General features: G+C 38.8%; 1 protein-coding gene across 1 annotated transcript in view; it reads left to right on the forward strand.

Moving 5' to 3' along the window:
• Positions 1-297: 297 nt before the first annotated feature.
• LOC114477177 (methylated-DNA--protein-cysteine methyltransferase) overlaps positions 298-21,818 on the forward strand; it is a 117,854-nt gene continuing 96,333 nt past the window's right edge. Inside the window, exons 1-4 of the mRNA XM_028469345.1 lie at positions 298-363; positions 3,120-3,269; positions 13,815-13,975; positions 19,322-19,461. Coding sequence (XP_028325146.1) covers positions 356-363; positions 3,120-3,269; positions 13,815-13,975; positions 19,322-19,461 — 459 coding nt within the window. The 5' untranslated portion in view covers positions 298-355. The remainder of the gene's footprint in view (positions 364-3,119; positions 3,270-13,814; positions 13,976-19,321; positions 19,462-21,818) is intronic.

The following is a 21,818-nucleotide window of genomic DNA, read 5'->3' on the forward strand; positions in this document are numbered from 1 at the left end:
TTGACTCACAATGTTGCATATAGTCATTGTGTTCATTCAGCAGTAATGATTTCTGATCAAAACTGATCCCAAACTTTGTTCCACCGTTTAAATTACTTTTTACTGAGAAATTAATTAAAAACTCGCCCACTCAGGCGGAATCTCTATCGACATGGCAACACGGGACCAAGGCTGTCAAAAAAGTATTTCCCTCTGTGTTCTGGAAAGGGGGAGGGGTGATTTCTTTGATCAGCCAATTAGAAGTCAGGCGCCGAATTTTGCGTTTCGTGATTGGCAGATCGGACCACGTTGCTCTGAGAAACCGGAAGACATGGTCAGTGTTATGATAGCCGCCGAGGAAAGCCTACGGATGTGAATGCGTGGGTAATTTACACACTTTACACCCACTTTAGTCAAGAACAGTGTTGTTGCAAACCCACGTTTCTCTACACGCTGGTTGGAAGCGCAAACGTTGTTTTGATAGTGGTTTTAAAAATACGCGCCACCCGTGCTATAATTCCTATTTCACTGAATCCAAGACCGCACATGTTGCATTTCCACACCTTTCGCATGCTTTCTACTCGATTAAGCACGCAAGTTTGACCAGGAACTAGTCTAACGAGAAACGAGTCAGATGATTGACGACCATGAGCAGGCTGCCAGTGGTTTTTTTAGCAACACAAGCTGCTTATTGTTTGTTTTCTCCACACCGTGCAGAGCTGGGGGTGAACATCCAAGCGTCACAACAAGGCAGCCACCACACTACTGCATCTGTAACAGCAAGAAGCCGACATGATCGCATTATTTTTAATCAGTGCAGACTATTAAAGCAAGCCCATTATTGCCAAAGTCCATTATTCCATCGATGAGTCTATTAGCAGCTTGCTAAATGGCAAGCCGTGTGTTCAGTGCTTATCCAAAGTGCACTGTACCATTGTTTTTAGCTCGGGAAATTTCTCGCCTTTATTGTCAGTTCAGGCAAACCCCTGATGAATACAGTGAGAGCTGCAAGAGTAGAAACAAGAAAGTTGAGGCAGACGCATTTGTGATCACATACCATGACAGATGTGTTGGTGCTGTGCATGTGTCTGAAAGAAAGGGTAAGAGGGTATATCTATAAAAAAAAAAAAAAAAGAGATCTACTTTTGAATTAAATGGAAAATAGAAGTTTGTTTCTGTATTTTTTTTTAATTTTTAATTTTAGAAAATAGTTTGTTTAATTTGAAAAATAAAATACAAACTCTTACAATTGTTTAAAGTATATATATATCTATAATTAGTTTTTTGTTGAATCAATTTTTTTAGTGACTTAGTAAATTTAATTAATATTTACACTTATGAGTAGGAGTGTGACAATATCTCGATACGGCGATATATCGCAATATTTTTCCACACGATCGATTATCGATTTTTTTATTTTTTCAAAACCTTTTCTGCTTTTTCACTAAAACGTGCAGGTAGGTCTTCACAGAATTTTTTTCACAGTTTGTTGAAGGAAATAATCTTTTGTTTACTGCAATATTGCACTATAATGGTGTCACTGGTAAGAAAGACCCTATTTTTGTTTTTACAGAAAGCACTATTGGAGATACTTATTTGTTTACATTGGTATGTTGACACTTATTTACAGAAATGTTGCACTAAAATAGTGTCACTGTTCATAGGACACTTTTTCAATTTACTTTCTTTCAGAGATATACAATAAAAATTGTTTTTTTTTTCCTTGTTATGTCATAGATTATCATAGATTGATTTCTGACCAATATAGCAATAATCACAGTATCGTCATATTGTGAGATCATCGTTATTGTGAGCTTTGTTTCGCGTATCATATCGTATCGTGAGGTACCCTGAGGTTCCCACCCCTAATTATGGGGCATTCATAATTTTTTTGGGGGAAATAAACTTGATTTTAGGATAGCTGTTTGCTATGTTTTTAAAACAAAAATGTATTTCAATTCCTTGTTTGTTTGTTTGTTTTTAAAATAAATATTGCTTTTGTTTAATTTGAAATGGTTCCCTGGTGTCCTAATTTATTGCACATGCTTTTTAGACAAAAAAAACAAAACAAAACAAAAACACCAAAGAATTTTAGAATGTGCCTTTGATTAAAAAGTCCTAATCAAACTAAACATTTCTTAAGAATAAGCTGAAACTTTTAGTAAATTGCATTTCTTCTTGTATATCTCTAAAGTTACTGCTTTTTCAATTATTTTCTTGTATCTAAATGCCTTCCCAATGGGACAACTTGATGCACTGTAGGTACTTTTTTTTTTTTTTTTTTTTTTTTAATTCTGCAGGAAAAAGAATTACAATGTTGGAAAATGCATTCATTTATCCGAATTTGAAATAGAGTGGCTTATATCTACATAAATCTGCACGATTGTGCCAGCTACGTTCATTTATGTGCATCGAATAAATGTGTTATTAGAAATAAAAATGAAAAAGTGATATCTGTATTTGTGCCCTTTACACTTTTCAGCTGAAGGTTCTTGGATAGGGTTTTCCTTATAGTTGAAACTCTTACAATCAATGTGACCTTTATTTATTATAACCCCCATCTCTCAAAAACTCACATATAACATAGTCAATCATCTCTCCTTCCCTCAAAGTAAAAATAAAAAAGGAACTGCTGTCTGGTTATTGCCAGTATCCATCTCAGTCGTCAGAAAAGCTGCACGTTTTTGCTGTTGTTAAGGGCTGGAAACCAGAATCCCATCGGAGTTGCACCCTAAGGAACAAATTTAATGCTAGAAAAACATCCCGGCCATCAACCAAAAATGACGGATTGAAAATAATGTCGAGCTATCTTGGGAATCCCCCCACCAGACAAGGGAACAGACTGCATTGTTTTTCTCATTTATGTGATATATAGAAGAGAAAGAGGGGAAAAAATGGGCGATTTATTGGTTAGATAGGCGTATTCTTTTCCATGCACAAAAGAAATATTGGTTAGTAATGTAGGGATCAAGTCACATCATGACATTGTTTGGAGGCTAGGTGTTCAAATATGTAAGTCATTATTAGTTGGTGGCCCACTTGGTTTTCAATAGATCATTCAATGCAAATATGTGTGGGAAAACAGTGAAAGTTGCCGTATGAATATGTCAATGATTGCAGTGTAATTTGTACTTCCTCAGCAGGGGCAGCAAGATGAAGAAGCAAAGGGAGAGCCAGTGCACTCAGAAGACCATCTCATTGCCGAGCCCCCTGGGGACCATCCAAGTCAGCGGATGTGAGAATGGTGTGCACACCATCCAGATCCTAATGGATGTCGCACCTGCTGAAAGGTACTGTACAACAGCCGGGGCTGGTGACGTGATAAACAAAGGTGTGAAATTTACAGGCAGACAGAATCCACTCGTGTGATGGAGTGCCACCATTCCTCATTGGAAGCAGGGCATTTTTGTAGATCCCACAAGAAATATCCTTGGAGAAAGTTGGGCAAATATGAGCAGGCACCAGAAAATATGAGGGGCACTAGAATACAGTTGGGCTTGAAATTAGATTTCTGATGGCATGCGGTTGTGATTCTTCCCGCAGTATATTTGATATTTCCGAGAAAAATAACTTGTTTATTACCCACGAGGGAGTTGATTAGACCTGATGTGTGTAGGGTCAGCAGAGGTTATAGAGAGCATGGACTGTTCTTTCCTGTTTATATATCTTCCCTTCAAGTCACATGCAGTCGTCCTGAGTGTCAAGTGACACTCTGAAATTTAATATGTGATTGCATTTCATGGCTCTCCCATTCCTCAAACATGTCAGAATGTTGATGGCCTTACTGAAGCGACTAAAACTGATTAAATCCACCGCTGATAAGTACTTCCTCCTTATTTTTATTTTTTTACAGGTCCACATCCTACATCTCTGATTAGTTTTGATTAGATTGGAATTAAACATCCATGTATTGCAGATTCACATTTGATAAACTTGAATGGTTTGGGAAATTAAAGCCTTTCCAAATAGGAAGTTACCCTTTTGAAAATGTATGTTCAAATTGTAATTTATGGAAACCCATTAATGGCCTTGTATATTATACCTCAACATGTGTTTCCTTTCCCCCGACCTATCTGCTATTTCCTAAATTCATCAAGCAGTAAAAACATTCAACTTGTTCCTAATGAGTTGAAGTGAGAAAATTAATAATATTGAATTTTGATCATGGAAGATGTCCTGTAACCATGCACAGGCACCTTTTCTCCATCTCCTCGTGAACGGGGGTTTAATTTGTGTGTTCAGGTTCAGTAGGAATATGCAAATGCATTTAATGATTCGCATCACTAGATCATTTCTCAGTTTAATATCGTCGGCTATGGCGGTCATAAGTAAAGCTTTGATCACTTTGCTCATGTTGCATGTTCTCAAAAGGTGAGAAGCAGGAAATCAGTCGCCAAAATGTTTGGATTTTTATCTCGACCAGTTGAACATGACGTTGTGATCATCACAGGACGGTGGAACGACAACAGTGGTTCCCAAACTTAATAATGTGATGCAATGTTTTTCAACCTAGGGGTCGCTACCTTTTGTGGGGTCACCTGGAATTCAAGTGAGGTGCCCTGAAATGTCTCGTAATTTATGATAATTAAAAAAATACTGAAAAAATGTACATTTATTCATTTAAATATTTAAAAAAAAAAAGAATATTTAAAAAAAAATGTTAAAAATATATATATTTAAAAAATGTTTTTAATTATTATTCTTTATTCAAATCATAACACCACCACACAAAAAACAATCATAAATACTGTATTCCATACTTTCACTTTCTTAAATATAAATCTAGTTCTATTAAAATGCAGTATGAAAACATCTGGCGCATCTTGTCACTTTGTGCACTAATCCTGGCAACAACAAACATTATTAAAGGCTAATTCTAGAAAGAAAAAAAGTCTCTGGAGATGACTAAAAATTGTGACATTAAAATGGGGTCATGAGTCACGACTAGGGCTGGCCGATATGACCCAAAACTCAATATCTCGATATTTTTTCTCAAAATGGCGATATACGCTATACATCTCAATATTTTCGATTCAAATGAACTTTTACCAGAAAGACAGTTCTAAGTAAAATGCACTGATGCAAAATGCCACACAGCCACGTTGATTAACAAACAGCTGCACAATATCTGACACTTTTGGCTTTTTCTCCTCTAAGAGACAGCACGTGTGAGTGAGTTCTGTTGTGTGGCTTGTTTAGTGATAGATCTGTGTTAGGACACACTCAGAAATGCATCTAAATGTGCTTTTCATGCTGTTCTGAGAAGTAGCAAAAGCTATGACTCCTAAAACAAGTATTTTGATACAAGATAAGCTATGATAAATCTATACAGTATATGTTATATATCGATTGTAATTTTCCATATCGCCCAACTAGAAAACTCGATATATCTTGAATCTCGATATATTGCCCAGCCTTAGTCACATACATTGTAGCCCTACAGTAAAATTAGTCTCTGATCTTTAACTATCCTGTTGAGGAATAATATATGATGAAAAAAAGAATTATTATCTGTAAGGAATGTTTTAGTAAAGCAATGTAGCTTTCATCATATTTGCGCTTTTTAAAAATGTGATTGTTTCTCTGTCACCATGGCTAGTCTTACATCGGCTAATGTGTAATTTGTAGCAATGCATGGAGGCTCCTGACTGCTGGTCGATTTATATTCTAGTTTCCAATTTTTATTTTTCATTCTTGTACCCCCATATATGACAATTTGTGTACCCCACTTTGGGAACCTCACAGCTAGAGCCACCTCAGATATACAGACACAACGTAATGTAAACAGGCATTAAGGAAGACGGGATAAAACGAGAAAATATGGGCTTATCTTTGCAACCGGCTTTACATGTAGATCTCACAAAAGCCTGTGTGTAGCTGTAATAGTTCAGATCAGGCATTTCCATTGATTTATTTATGACATACTAAACAAGGGTCTTTTCAGCCTTGAATATGGTGTGGTGCAGGCTTAGGAAGTCAGTGTGATAAATGATGTCTAAGAGCGTATTTTGGATACAACGTTGGAAATAGATTGCGTCCGTACATCGCGACGAGATACCTAAATCAGAAGTTTTCTGGGTGGGAAGGAGATGTGAAGACCTTTTTCTGTTTGTTTGTTTTTTGTGTGTGTTTTTCACACTCACTACTACAGGCTGGCGCTGAGCAGCCGGAGCAGCAACAAAAAGCATTTGTGGCATTGATAGATAGTTATTGATAAATGCCATTATAGCTACATAAACGCCCTTGAAGTATTGCTTACACACCATGACCGTCAGCTCTTTCTAATAGAAACGTCTCAAGCCCTTTTTGCTTCCTAACTGATCTTAGGAACATTTCCTGAAATCAACCTCCTCTGCCAGTCTAACGACAGCCCTGAAGGCACCATCAGATGAACAAATTCATTACATCTCAACAACCCCTGTTGGGGCCCAACGCACCAGCCTCCCCTTGCTAACCAGCTTTTTTCCCTCCCTTTTTACTTTTTTTTAGCATGGCCTCGGCATTTGCAGAAAAAAAATGATTCACATTTTGTTTACAGGAGATTACTATTATCTGAAATATGACGCTTCTTGCCACTTTCACACAGTGCACAGACACATAATACAGAGGAAATCATGGAGCACTTTTTTATTAGGGTGAAAAATGAAAAAAAAAAAAAAAAGGGGGCTGGACTCGTGCCCCGAGACATTTTGTGAGCATATTATTTTACAATGCTTTGATCAATTTGTCTGTCAAGCTTGCTGAGATGTGGGGGAGCAGGAAAAAAGCAATTTAGCTTGTGAGGTCCTCAATAGAAATGTACTACACGAGCCCCGTGTATGACATGTTGCATTAGAACCTGAGTAGCCTTTATTGCCTGATAATGTCGCGAGGCAATGCTGATATCAATCACCCTTTAACAGCCACGGTGATGTGTTTTATGAAAACAGAAAAATACATGAAGCATATCATGGAAAATAATTGATTTAATTCTCAGCTGTGGGATTTATTCTTTTAACAACAGAAAACTTGTTTTAAAAAAAAAAAAAAACTGGCACAAAATAATATGCTAGAAGCTAAAAATTGTTAAAAGAACACGCTCTTTGAATGTGCTCCTATAGAAAACTGCAATTAATTGTACACGGATGAACATTCAATCTCATTTGCATATAGACATAAACAATATATTTGTGTATCTAAATTCCCAGCACACTCGGGCCACGTGATCCGACTAAAATCCTAAGTGGCTAAAACCAAAATTTATCATTACACATCCCAGGCCATAAACCCCCCCCCCCCCTTTTTTTTTTTTTTCTCTGACACAAAGCCTTATAAATCTGTGTCTGATTTTTCACATTGCACATTGTTTTTAGTTAATGATTTTCATCTGTTTGTTGTTGCTGTGATAGCAGAGAAACGTACCATATGCTCCGGCAAAAGACAAATGATTAGCAAATGAAATTCCGGACAGCTGTCTGACTGAAAGCGTTTGGTTGATAGCATTCTGCTACCATAATTAGCTTAAGCTTTGGGTTAATTAACTTTCTACCTGGATATGCATAATAATGGCATTCTGCAGAAAGCCAAGGAGCCTCGACTATATCAGCAGCAATAGCAGGCTTTTTATTTTGTATTTCGGCTGCATATTTCAATTTCAAGAGGCGATTTAGCTCGGGAGCATCGTCAAATATTGTAGATTTTCCTCCCCGAGCCAGATAATTCTGAAACAATAGGGGTGTATTATGTGGCAGAAATGCCATTTCTGAATGTAATTAAAGCGGATGAAAGCAATCACCAATTTTTAAATGCTTTTGTCTAGCACGAGGTCTACTTGTAAAAAAAAAAAAAAAAAATACCCATCAAGAGGAGAAAAGAGGCAAGAGAACCCCCAAGTCCTTATATAGGAGGCCTTTGAGACTGAAGTGAAGTACAACAATAATTAGTCTTTTGTATGAATTTGCTGGCCATGGTCATGATTAGTTAAGCATATGAGAGGACTGCAGGACTGTATTGCTCTTAAGGAGGAGGGTGTTAAAGTCTATTTATCACCAGTTATCCTCACAGCTTTCCATTATCACTGACAACACTGGATGGGGGCTTGAGAACAGCCTAATTGTTCCGAGGTGGAGTGTTTTTGTGTCGAACCCGTCACCCACCCACCCCCCCACCCGTCACATTGGCATTCATAAGGATCCAGACATTCTCCATCTATCCAGCCTTAATATCCAAGCTGTCACAACAGCTTTTACACACTACCGACGCAAGTGTGAACTATCTGAGGTGATGCATTTATCGTTTTTCTCACACTCGTGTAGTGTTGTGAATCACCGTCTTGGTTCACACTGAATAGCAGTGTGGGTAAAATGTGTTCCCGGATTGGATCTTGTTTACATGATGTGCTTCCACACCAGGATAAATAATAAAAACATACGTTTCCACGATTATTAATCTCTTGTTTCTTCTTCAACCTAAACTCAAGGCCCGCGGGCCAAATCCGGCCCTTTGGAGCATCCAGTTCAGCCCACAGAAGAAAGTAAAAATGACAGAGAAAACATTAATCTTTGTGTAAATGAAATTCAACAATATTTGCAGAGGCTCACACTTTTCCCAGTGCTTTTATTCCACGATTGCCATTTTTTTAAATGTTGAACATTTTGAAGAAAACTCAAAATTTCTTACAAAATCCTTCAATTTTCTTCAAATTTTTACATATTTCCCTTAAATAAATAGAAATTGGTCACAAAATCTAGGAATTGTAAAGTGAAGATCCTGTTAGGACTGATATTTTAGTTTCTTACATATTTTGTATTTTATGTATATGTAGAAGTGCACAATAATGTTGAAATTATCATACTTGCTTTCCCGCATAAAAAACTAAAATGAGTTTGACAATCCTGTATTAATAGAATTGTATGTGATTAAACTGCTTGCATTTGTAGCTAAAATTTGCTTTGTCATACAAACATAAATTGCTGAGATATTGAATGAAAACGTCAATAAAGCAAGTGGAGCAGTTCTTTTTTTTTGACAAAGTCCCTTTAGAAATGTGTATGAATAATTCATTGTGTAATGATATTCAGATAATTTTAGTTTTTTTTTTTGCAACAGCCTTAGAATATTGTTTTGCATGTTGTGAAGTGCAATACTCAGCTGTGTATTCATTAAGGTGCTGCTCCCACTGGCCCTTGGACCCATCTGTGCTCTATGTTTATGCGTCGTCTCGCGGGACCGTCCCAATCAGGCTGCATGTGCCATTTCCTGTGTAAACCAACACCTGTGTAACACACTACCTGTAAGCCGTCCCACACACACGAAGCACTGACGTTCATTCAGATAAAAAGAAATCTGCAAATGTGGTGGGTTTTTTAAAGCAGGGCCTCCAGGGTGAGGCTGTGTTGCCGATTGAGAGTTACCACAACACAGCTAAAAGCAGCTCCCGCTGATGTGTTTTTTTTTTTTTTTTCCCCCTCTGTTTCTTTCTTGCTCTGTTGTTGACTGGGAAGTTTCTCCCAACGTGAGGGTTGTGCTAGTTTGTTCTAGAACTTGATTGGATTCTATATCTGCAACATGCAGAAGTGTATAACTCGTATAACTATATAATTTGTGTGGAACATACTAAGGCAATATGCAGAGAGATGATTCCGCTCTGACATCTTGGAGGGGAGTACGAGTCAATTATGCCCAAGTGTTGTTCTTGCTTATCTTCCTGCGGCACCAAACAAGGATTTAGTCAAGGATTTAGGGGTGAGGGGGCGGTGGTGGGGATCATGGTAAGCGGTTCACAACAAAACACTCAAAACTCTTGGGAACGGGCAATGATTTAAAAATAAATTACAGAAGACGAAGCGCTAACACTCAAGGGCCCTCAGCAGTGCTGGCGCACACAGGTGAAGATTAGCCTCCTCGCTAATCAGAGAAACAAGACAGTAATTTGCTCCGAACACAGACAGTAATTAGGACTTGGTGACATTAGATTCCCATAATGCCTTTGTGCTTGACGTGGTCAAATTTTGACAGAGGCTATCCATGAAGGGTCACTGTCCCCCCCAGTCTCCTGGCCCTCTTCAGTTGAGACTCTAAAAGGTCCCTGCAGTTACAGGGGATCCCTAATGTACTTTATGGCTTGCTCACAGGCTCCTTACCATTCTGGTAATTGGAATCTCTTACTATGGCACTTGAGAATAGAGGCTAAAAATGCTATTTGAAACTGCTCAGTAGTCTATTGTAGATAAACATTGCTGCGTCGGGGCGTGGATACGCTACAAAATGGACTAAGAGTTAAGGCTCTGGTAATGCATGCCTTAACTGACTCCTGTGGCTAGCCAGTTGGGAGAAGACCTAATTGTTGTGTGCTTTGTTGCCTACGCTGCAGTATTTTACCACCACCTTTATGTATTGGATTGAGTGTTGTGGCCTCTTTGTTGGACATTCACTAATAAGAGTTGCTAGATATCAAGAGAGCAGTTAATCCAGCCCAGTTGTTTTTGTTTTGAAACAGCGGCGTACAGAAGGCGCACCCCACAACTGAAACGGAGGGGGGGGATTCCTCCCAGCTTTCCACTTGGAAAGCTCTCGACTTAAGTGCTGCAGTTGCTAGATAGGCATCTGAATGATCTTCAAATGGTTGAACGAACTGCATTCAGCAAGTGGCTTACAATTGTATCACAGCCTTTGGCTCAGAAACCATCAGGATCTTGACATTCATAGAGACATGCTGTATTTTTTTCTCCTTTTTAGACAGTCATTTTAGGCTTTTTTCATGCTCTCTTGAGTCTTTGACGTCTCTGAGTTAAGTATCCGCAGCTTTAAGGCTGAGGAAAATATTGGACGGCTCTTGGCCTTTTCTATTTCATCCTCTGACCCGCCATGTTACCCATGATCGGTGAAGGAGAACTCTGGCAGGCTGTGTCAAAAGTGACAGCAGATCGAGTCAGGATGAGCGGCATCACGCATCACAGGATGGAGGCATGAGTTCTGAGTTTTTTCCCCTCTTTGTGCAATACACCATTACACCCTTCGCCAGATTCCTTTCAATTAGATCCTGTGGTTAACGGGTTTTCATTCTTACGTCTGCGGCTGATAGAAAAAGTCCCACTAAAGTCTTGTGCAACTGGAGATACCAAATATGCCAGTGGAAACCGGCAAAATTTAATGTCAGCTATATTCTTTTTCTCTTTGTCTCTTTCAATTGTTTCTTCAGGGATGATTGAAATAACCTCTAAAATTATATAAACGCTCAATTCATTCTTTATATTGGTGTTTGAAAATAGGTAGAACTCCAAATGGCTCCCACTTTACGCAACACTGATTTATGGTAATTGGAAATTGATTGTGACAGGTGCACAATATTAGAAATTTTCCTCAAATCACAATCTTCTATCAAGGGAAATATTCTTTTTAGTGCAGAAGATCTTAGGGTAGTTTGAAATTAGTTTCTAATTTCCTCACCTGTGATGAAATAACAAACGGCTAAAGGACAGTATAAAAGTATGATTTGTGTGTAGACTAAAGATAATAAGAAAAACAACTTGAACCAATTTGAAATGTTTGTTCAAACTTAAATGCACTTCTTGCTGCACACAGTTATTGAAAAAGCCCTTTATTATCACAACTAATTATAATTCTTGGTTTTCTTACGAGGGTGGCAGCTACTTTCGAACAATGTGGAGATTGTTTCCCCTTGGAGAGTTTCTTTGTAATTAGCCCCACTTTTATTACACATCTCTAATCTCTTGTTTGAAGGGCACAGTTTGCGATGATGTCCCAGTCCGGACTCCATAAAGATCATATGATGCTACTTGATTTCAGATTCACTGAAGCAGCTGGAAAATGTTGCCTGCACAGGAGCTATACATCCATCGCCCCTCATGCTCTTTAAAAACAATCCCCTCTTGGACCCAGAGGTGACAGACTTCAGCCCGACTGATGTTGTTTGCCCTTTTATTTATTTATTTGTGCAGTTGTTTTCTTAGCCGTAACATGTACTGCATTGCATTAACTTTTACTACTTGTCAAGTGTTGTATCACTCCGACACCTTCAAAGCGGGAGCATCCATAAACTTAAGGGGAGAGGGGAAAATTAACCATGGTGACATGTCTACGGTGCGAGCTCCAGGTCAAAGGGTGGCGAGCCTTAAGCAAAGGTGCACTAGCCTTTGTCCGGTGGATTGTAAGGGCCTGCGGGTCCAACAGGAACATTTCCACACACAATATCCCTGAGCTGTCAGTGTGCAGTGGCTGGAACATCCTCTCAGAGAGAAAGTGGGGGTGCGGGAGGGTGGAGGAGGAGGAGGAGGAGGAGGTGGTGGTGGTGGTGGTGGTGGTGGTGGTGAGAGGAACAGTGGCCTGAAGATCCTTGCAAAGAGAAAAAGAGGCATTGGGGGAGGTGGTGGTGGGTGGGTGGGTGGGTGTAGGTGATAGAAAGCAAAAAGAGCTGGAGTGGGAGGATAGAGAAATAGAGAGGGGGGAATTGAGGAGGGATAGCTGAGGTGGGGTGGGGATAGAAAGGAGAGACAATGACATATAGGGGCTGGCTGGGCACTCACCCATGCCGACAGAGATTGCCATGAGCCATGGCCATTGTTTGAGCGGGTCTCAGCGCACAGAGCCCGCTGGTGGGTTTTCTGACTTTTCACCACTCAACTATAAACCGCTGTGTGGTTTATTTAGAAATGAGAGTATTTACACCTTTTACTGTATTTACACCCACTGTTAAACGGCACCCGGGAGATTTTCATCACACAGCTACAAACTAACAGGCAGAGCAGCTCTGTGAAAACTGACCCGCTCACTCATAACACTCCAGTAAACCTCGTGTCCAATATAAAGCGTTGCTCAAACTGTGACCCGCAGAAGTGTAAAAACACTTTAGAGCCGCGTTGTTAGGACCAGGCAGGAGAGAGACGCCCTGTGTGTTTAACAAAGTAAATGTCTATTATTAATACCATACAGGATAAGCCAATTTTGAAAAAAGGGGGCACTTAAATGGTGGTATTATTTATTTATAACTTCTGTACACCAGTTAATGGAATTGGCGGCCTGCTTTAGATCCGCAACACAGCTTGTGGTCCACTTTGGAGTAATGTACATGCTAAGAGAGGACCTTCCCAGTAGGGTCTTTAAGTGTCAAATATGGGTCAGTCTGCTTGCGTTGACCTAGGGGGTGGTCAGTAGCCGGGAGAAACTCAGCTGTTAAGTGATGCCAACTCAACCGTCGGCAAATTCCTCCAAGCATCTAATCATGTTAAAATGCACAATGAAGCGTCGTGCTGGCCAGCTCCGCGTTAGCCAAAAGAATTCCATTTACTCTTGTCATGAACTATAAACTCCATCCAAGCAGAGTTGAAAGAGTTCAAACCGCTGTTAAAGCTGCAATTTTTTTTAAAAAACTTTGACTAACTTATTAAAAAGAACTTCTTCTTCTGGCTGGTTTTACTTCCTCAAAAATTTCTTCTTTTGAGATGAACTGTTAACGCTGCTCCTTACGACCTGATCCTGTTTCCTTTCACACTCTATCATACTGCACTTCATAAAAATGTAAATCTACTGTAACAAATGTCTAGATTACCGCCTATAAATCTCCCCGAGCTTCATTTTGTCTCTCGCAGCTCGGATATTTGTCACAGCGCTAGTGACGGGAGCGCCAGCGAAATGCAGAAGTTTTGATTTTTTAACCACATCTTGATTAACAACTCGGGTTTCACTCAGCAAATTATGTCATCTTGTGTTTGTGTCACCTGTGGCGTGTTATTACACTCCCGTGACATATTTTAGCACTGTTCAAGCAGGAATTGAGTATTTTGATTGCTCCTTTGATCCCCATCTCACCTCCCCATCCTGTCTTATATCCCTCACAGGAGCGACGAGTCCCCCCTGAGCCGTGTGGTCAACGATAGCCCCGCAGAAACGAGCCCCGAGTTGCAACGCTGCGTCGAATGGCTCCAGGCGTACTTCAGTGAGCCGCGGACCGCTGGGAGTCTCCTGCTCCCTGCCTTTCACCACCCCGCCCTGCAAGGAGGTCTGTCATGGATAAATATTTGCAGAGCCATGACTGGGATCAGGCTTTCACTCTTAATTGTCAGTTACATCACTTACACTCACTGGCTCACTGTGTTATAATGAAGTATTTTATGGCTCAGAGAGAGGGAGCAGAGCCGGAGCCGAGGAGAAGTGAGTGAGTGAGTGAGTGGAGGAGCACAAGAGAGAGAACAGAACACACAAAGCTGTAACTTGGTTCAGTAATCTGTGGCGGCTCTTACCACGCGTGTTAGTCTTGGCAAGCTTTTCCATGATTCTTGGCACATTCTTTGAAACTGATCGAATTCCACTCCTGACATTTTTCAGACAGGAAGCTTTTCTTTAATGAGAACATGTGAACGTCTGTAAAGTTTGAATGAGCTTATTGTTGGCCTTGACCAGTCACCTAGGGTGAGTAAAAACGAAAGCACCCCAAAAATGGACAATTAGTGTCCTTTCAACCGGTGGCTGTGACCGCAGAGTGAATGATGGAGGGCACTGAAGAAAAAAAAGACAAGGAATTAATTATCCTTGGTGTTTTTTGGTTTCTAGGAAACAAACACTGCAGCCTGGAGTCTCTAGTTTTCTATGAAACCTTGAGCATAAATGTCAGCTTTTAAAACAATTATGGACTATTTCTTTGTGTATACCTACATGAATGAAAAAACAATATATCCGTTTAACATTTGTGTTCCCCTTTCCCTGCAATCAGGCCGTAGTTGTTCTCTAATTTCATGCAGATCTGCAGTGCTTGAGTGATGGCATTTTCAATGAGCAGGTACTCCATCGAGACCCCGTATACTGCTACGAGTCCCACACTCCCGCGAAGGCAATGCAGAAATACATCAGGACCAATTACGATATCAACTTTCAGTGTGATTCCCTTCGCCACCAAGTGCTTGTGTACCAGCCCCAGGCTCTTTCAAATCGCATCTCATCTCAAGTCTTTGGGGTTTTAATTAAATTTCAGGATAGATGGAATTCTTCATTAGTACCTGATCTGAATAGGTGATTGTGCTGTGTTGCACCTCTCTCCCTCGCCTGTTGTTTTGGGGCTGCGTAAATACAGGGTTTAGGCTTGGATTGCTCTCAGTAGTCAGAACCATAGGCCATGCCAGTATAAAAATGTTAAATGTGAGCATCAAGAGTATTTGTCTTTTGAGAGAGTGGGAAACAAGAGCCCGATCCACAAATATGGAAGAATAATTTTTATTACTGTACAAATTTCTACTAATTCCATTCAAATGGCCACTGCCTGCGTAGAGAAGGAAACACAAGTTAAATCAGGTCATTACAATAATTGTGACAACCCAACTTTTGTTTGCACAGTTATCTAGTGGGAGAAGTGGAACGCGACAGCGATCTCCCAGTGCCTGTCACACAATATTGAGTTGTGACCTTCGCTTGAAGGTTTGCCATGTTTATTTACAGATTTCTGACAAAACAAGCCACTTTTCATATTAGCTGTCACCCTATACCTGAGATACAAAAGGTGACATGAAAGCGTATGTGAGGCGAAGCGCTCTATAGTGTCTCGACTGCTTGTCATGCACAACATCACAAGCAAGTTTGGTCGAGCGGGGTAAAAAGGGGTGGCGCGTGCGTTTTCCGTTGGCGAGCGTACGTGTGTGCGCGCGCGCGCTGGCGGAATAACACAGACGCCAATGTGAGTTCTTAAAATGATGCATATTCTTATCTCATTAATTATACATCCATATGTAACAGACGAGAGCATCTTAGTCTCGGTAAGCGGTGCAGGGAATGTGCAGGGAGGGGGCCAAGCTAACCGAAGGGGTGGGGGGTGGGGGGGAAGGGCTGCTCTTCAAAGCCCCAAAGGACTGTGTTCCTGCAGGAGCCCGAACCTCCCCCTGTGCAGAGCGCAGGGCAAGATGAGACACTCGCCAGAAGTCGGCCCTGTGATGTGGAGAGGAATTAGGGAAATGAACGTTTTCAGAATATCGAATAATCAGAGAATCATCAGCACCTCGTCAGTCTTCAAAAGTATGGATCCCTCCAGACTCGAGAGACACTTTGACTGCGAGTCAAAGTCTTCCCTCCCATTAGACACAAAGGATAATGAGGGAGCTGAATTTCCACTATTGTCTTTTTATTCTCACAACCACGCACGCACTGTGGTTGACTGTCAGCAGGAAGTCGTATACCTCCACATGTACCATTAGCAAAGGTGATAGAAGTCAGTTTATTGTTTTCTCTCTTTTTTTATTTCTTTTTTCTCTTTTAGTCCTTTGAAATTGCTGTCCTATACAAAGTTATGAGCAAATCAATCATATTTGTCAATATTCTCATAATCACAAGATATGTTTTGGTTTTCGTTCCGGGTCAAGCCTTCAGCGCTGCAGTAGGGCACAATCACCTGGCCTCGTACTATAGGTAATGACCTGTGACATCATTATGGGATGTGTGTAAACATGTAAGTGGTTTCTCTCAAGTTTTATTTAAACAATTGACACCACTGCACCCCTGACCTAAAGAGGGTCCTGACCCCACAGACACACCGTATTAGGCTCTTTATGAAGTATGGGACTCGGGGACCACGCTCCAAATCATTGCTGGTCACCTCGAGTGACCCACATGAAGTGTCTGTCACTAACACAGAGGAGGGTAAAGTTCTTTAACCTCTGCGCTGGCAAGATAAAATCAGACACTTGATTATTTATTTTTTCCCCAAAACTGTTGGAAACGTGAAGGATTCCAGGAAAACAGCTTCCAGTATTTTGTAAACATTCTCATATATATTATATAGCGGTAGCTTGTTGCGCTTTGGTCTTTTCCTTTGACGAAAGTGCTCAGCAGGGTTGGGGTCATTTATAATTGTAATTGCGTAATTGATAATTAATTACAATCATGGTGTAATTTTAAAATCTGTTGCTGTCGTAATCTTGATTAAATTGTAATTGAGTTTAGATAATTTACTTTATAATTGTAAATTGCCATGAAAATTTTATAAAACTGGGGAACCATGTTACAGTTCAACACATATGTAGTTAACAATTATTGAAATATGTTTCATATCACGCTTTCCCACAGTTTAGCATTTAAAAAAAGAATATAAATCTAGAAGTATACTGACACAAAAAAGTCTCAGGCGCCCACACCAAAATAATTAATACCTATATTTTCTTATATTTTATTGCATTAATTAACAAACAAAATGTCATTTACACAGGCAACTGTACTTTTTTTTTTTTTTTAAACAAAACAGGCCAAAACAGAATAGAACTGAAGAAAGAAAGAAAATGAATAAAAAAAAAAGACAAAAAAAACTCATAAAAGGAAATTGGGGATAAATAAAAAGTGTCACACATTTTTTAATGAAATTATGTAATTGTGTAGTCGATTTAGTAAATTTTATTCATTTTTTGCAAGGTATCTCTAATTCTTTACGTTATTTTTTGCTCTACTGTTTTCAACCAAAGATTAATTTTGGGTGAGATTTGTTGTTTTCATGTTCACACAAAACTTTAAAAAGTGGGATATCCGCTTTGTTTATTATTAATAATGATACATGTATTCCCCAAAGGCTTTTTTCATTTCAGGTTTTGATTTAGTTCATAGATATTTGTCAATACCTATATTTTCATTGATGAGGAAGCATAACAAGGTAACCAACTGATAGAGATGCTAACAGAAAGCTAGCACAAGAGGAAGGTTAACGTTTATTAGGTTATTTATTTCAGGCTCAGTAATTGTGATTATTCGTAATTAATTGTAATAGGGAAAAAAAAAATGCTCGCCACTGTAATTATAATTGTATTGTCAACACACGTGAAAATGTAATTGTAACTGAAAAATGTCATTGACTCCAACACTGGTGCTCAGCAGCACCTGCTGGAGTTATAGTAACTTTGGTGGTGTGTCAATAACTTTTTCCGCAACAACGGGGGTTTCGTCGTAGACTCAGCGGGGGGGAAAGGGGGCGAGTTGTCATCGTACGCCTTCTGATGACAAAGCGATATCAATATGCATTACACACATCATGTGGCCAAATCTGAGCTTTATGAGAGACAGCAAATGTATAAAGGAAAAAAAAAAAAAAAAATTCCGGGGTGTATCTTATCTCCTCATAACATTAAGTCTGTCTGCGTAGGAGCCCGTCATCTCGTTGACAGCGTGATTATTACCTGAAAAATTATTAAACAGTACCTACGGGCCTTGTTCAAGACAAAGAACTCACATGGGTGCGCATCAATCAAATGTATCCCCTTTAGGTTTTACACTTATTCCCCCCAGTTTAGGCAAATTGCCTTGTTCGCGTGGCTTTGTGTAGCAGAGAGTGACTATAAGGTAGCGGGGGGAGCCTGGGGAGCAAAGGATGTTCACTCTGTAGAAGAGAGACAGGGGTGTGACATGTTTTCACACAATGCCAATTTAGAGGGATTTCACATAGATCACTTGTCATGTGCTCTCTTAGACCATATAAATGAGAGAGAATGGGAGATCACTAATTGAATTTTCATGACTGAGTACATGTATATACTACAAGATTTTCTTTCACCCCCTCTTGATAACGAGACTATTGTTCATATTCTGATTCTCTGAACTAAAAAAAAATGTTTTTTTTAAGGGTTTGAGCGTCAGTTTTTAGGTTTTGACTCGACACTTCAAAAATCCTTTACTCTCGTCGTCTTCAGGCATCACAGCTAGACAAACACACCTCTATGTCACTCGTCTGATAATCCAAAGAGAAGATAACGCTATACAGCTAAAGTGCTAATGAAATCAAAGCTGTTAATGTGGTCCGTTAAGCAGTGGATGATTTGAAGAATTCTGCCATTTAAGTGGCGATGATATAATGAATCTACTCTGAATAGAAAGCAATTAAAAGGACAAATTGGTCTGATTAACCTCAAAGTCATCCCGCTGCCACAAATGGTGTACAACATTCAAATTATTATTATTAAAAATCTGGAGCAGATTTGCAGTGTTTTTGGCCTCTCTTAATCCTTTTAAATGGAGAAGCGAACTTTTTTAATTTTAGCTGTGACCTTTCAAAGCATAACCTAGATTTTTCTGCCAGAGAAATAATTTTCTCACGTCAGCTTCTGTAGCAGGTTATTACTGGTTCTAAGGTCAAATGGAGGGACCTCCATTTATTTAGTTGTTTAATTGAGGGGAAAGAGAGAGAGAGAGAAAAGAAATCATGCAAAGCAGGATGGATTTTATTTTCAATCTAATACAATGTATATAGGTGAATAATAATCTATTGTTTGGTTTTTGTTTATAATTAGCATTATTAAAAACATAATCAGTTTAAAATGTCATCATCAGGCCCTTCTCTCTGTCTGTTTCTGTTCTCCTCCCATTTATTCCCCCCCGTCCCTAAAAGACACGTTCACCAGCCACGTGCTGAAGGTGCTTCTCCGCGACGTGAAGTTTGGAGAGACAGTGTCGTACAAACGCCTCGCCGAGATGGCGGGAAACCCCCGAGCGGTGCAGGCAGTGGGCGGGGCCATGAGGAGGAACCCGGTGAGTATGGATGATGGTGATTGACAGGCTTCTGTCTTACTTACTTTCTTTTAGTCACTCTGGGAAATTAAATGTTTTTTTTTTTTTTAAAGTTGACACCAATCTCCAATACTAATTAGTGAGTGTTCATAGAATAACAAAAAAACAATGAAATATACATAAGCTCCAGAGACACTGTCACATCACGCCACACATTTTAATATACCAGTAGTATTTATTTTTTTCATGTATTTGTGTCTTTTTCATTCTCACTATAGTTTTTTCTTACATATTCGCTCATTGGTTCCCAAGCTTTTTCGTGTTGTGACCCCATATTTATATCACAAATTTCTGGCGACCCCCCCAGAGACTTTTTTTCTTTAAAATTAATTTTTTCATCATGTTTTGTTTGTATACTGTGTAGCTGGTATTAGTACACAATAGTGACAATAAGCCACCGGCTCAGATACTTTTATACTACATTTGATTTTAACTTGATTTATATTTGAGAAAGTAAAAGAAATATAGAAATACAGTTGTTTGAGATTGTGTGGGGGTGTTTTAATTTGAAAAGGATTAAAAATGATTTAAGCTCTTTGAGCTGTATATCTAGTCCTGTGATAGTATGTATTGTATCTTTAATTGTGCAAAATAATGAAAATAAAAAAATTAATCTTTTTTTATTTTAATTAAAATATATAATTTTACTACACATTTCAGGCAACCATTTTTTTTCTAAGCGACCTTACATGGGGTCACGACCCCAAGGTTGAAAAACACTCTATTAGCTTATCGTAACATTCAAGATATTCTTTAGTTTAAGAAGAAAAAAAAAAACTTTACTGTCAAAAAATTCTTCTTGGCATTTTTTCTTTCCAATTTCACAATATTATTAAGAAACAATAAAATCTACTAAAAAACAAACTGTACATTAATTTGCTGAGTTTACTAATAATAAGCTATTAAGCAAATGCACTACAACTGATTTTAAGTTCATTACAACATTATTATCCATACCACACTTTATCATTATTTGGGTAAAACTTGGCGAGTCCTTATTACATCAAAACAAGGTCATAAACAAATGTTTTTATGCATTTCAAAATACATAAAGTGTCAGTTATGTTTACTTGAACCAAAATTATATATAGTTCTTTTTTGAAAATGTTTTTACTTTTGTTTGAATTACATATATAAAACTTGGGACTAAAAAAAAATACAAATTTAAAGCAGTTCCTCACTGTTCCTCGAATTCACTGTGTAAAGTGTAGGTAAAAAGTCTACCTACAGCAGGATTTTAAGCCCGTACCTTTTGTAAGTATTTACTGTAGATGTTCGCTGCAAATCTCCAATTCGTGTCGGAAACCTGGCCCGCATCATTTCGCCCGTGAATCCACTGTGTACAAAATGGAGGGCTAGAGGGCAAGTGGTGTGTCTCCTTTTGATCAAACCCTTTGATCAAAGCCTTTTTAACTCTGCCCATGTAGTGCTGTGGGCACCACCGGTGTGCTCAGCCAGCCACGGAGAACTTCATCTACAGCAAATACAGCAAGGGAGGGATGCTCTCCCTTTAGATGAGCTGTGAAACACTTTGTGTACATCCTCGGATTGTCTCACGTGTTGGTTTTTGCATCATGCTTTTTTTTTCAAGCAAGAAAAGATTAATTATTGTGAGAATCACGACATATGTATAATTTATTTCTGTTGTTAACATATCTGTATATGTAACAGGCAGAGGTGTAAAGAGTACTAATATATCCTACTAAAGTAGTAGTACTGTTACTGGATTGAAATTGTACTCAAGTACAAGTAAAAAGTAGCTCAATTAAATAGTACTCAAAGTAAAAGTTACCAGTTAATTTCACACCCCCATGTTTATTTATGGTCATAAATCTTGCTACGGTTCCCTTGTATACAGTAAACATGTCATGTATAAACATAAAAAGGAAGAGACCAAATCTTGCACATTTGGAACTGAATTTATTTTCCACAAAGGCATCTGTATAAAATAAAAGGTTTGTCAAAATGTACAATTTAAAAAAATACATAAATAAAAATAATACCAATGCATTCAATTCAAAATAAACTAAATTCTCAGGCTGTAAGTATAGCTACATTTATTAACTTTAAAACCAGCATTCAATGCTGTTTTTGGCACCGTGCGTTATGTTTACCTTTCTATTGTTGTCTGGTTAAATAATTTTTTTTAGTTTCACAATGGCTGTTGATCATTTTAAAACAAAAACAACAATTGTAGAAATTTAAAGAATTGTTTTACTTCTTTTAAAACGTACTTAAGTACAATTAAAATGACTGTTTTCGAAATGCACCCATGAAAGCAACTCAATTACAGTAACATGAGTTACTTGTCATCCATT

The sequence above is a fragment of the Gouania willdenowi genome, chromosome 15 (genome assembly GCF_900634775.1).
Source record: "Gouania willdenowi chromosome 15, fGouWil2.1, whole genome shotgun sequence".
Taxonomy (NCBI): Eukaryota; Metazoa; Chordata; class Actinopteri; order Blenniiformes; family Gobiesocidae; genus Gouania; species Gouania willdenowi.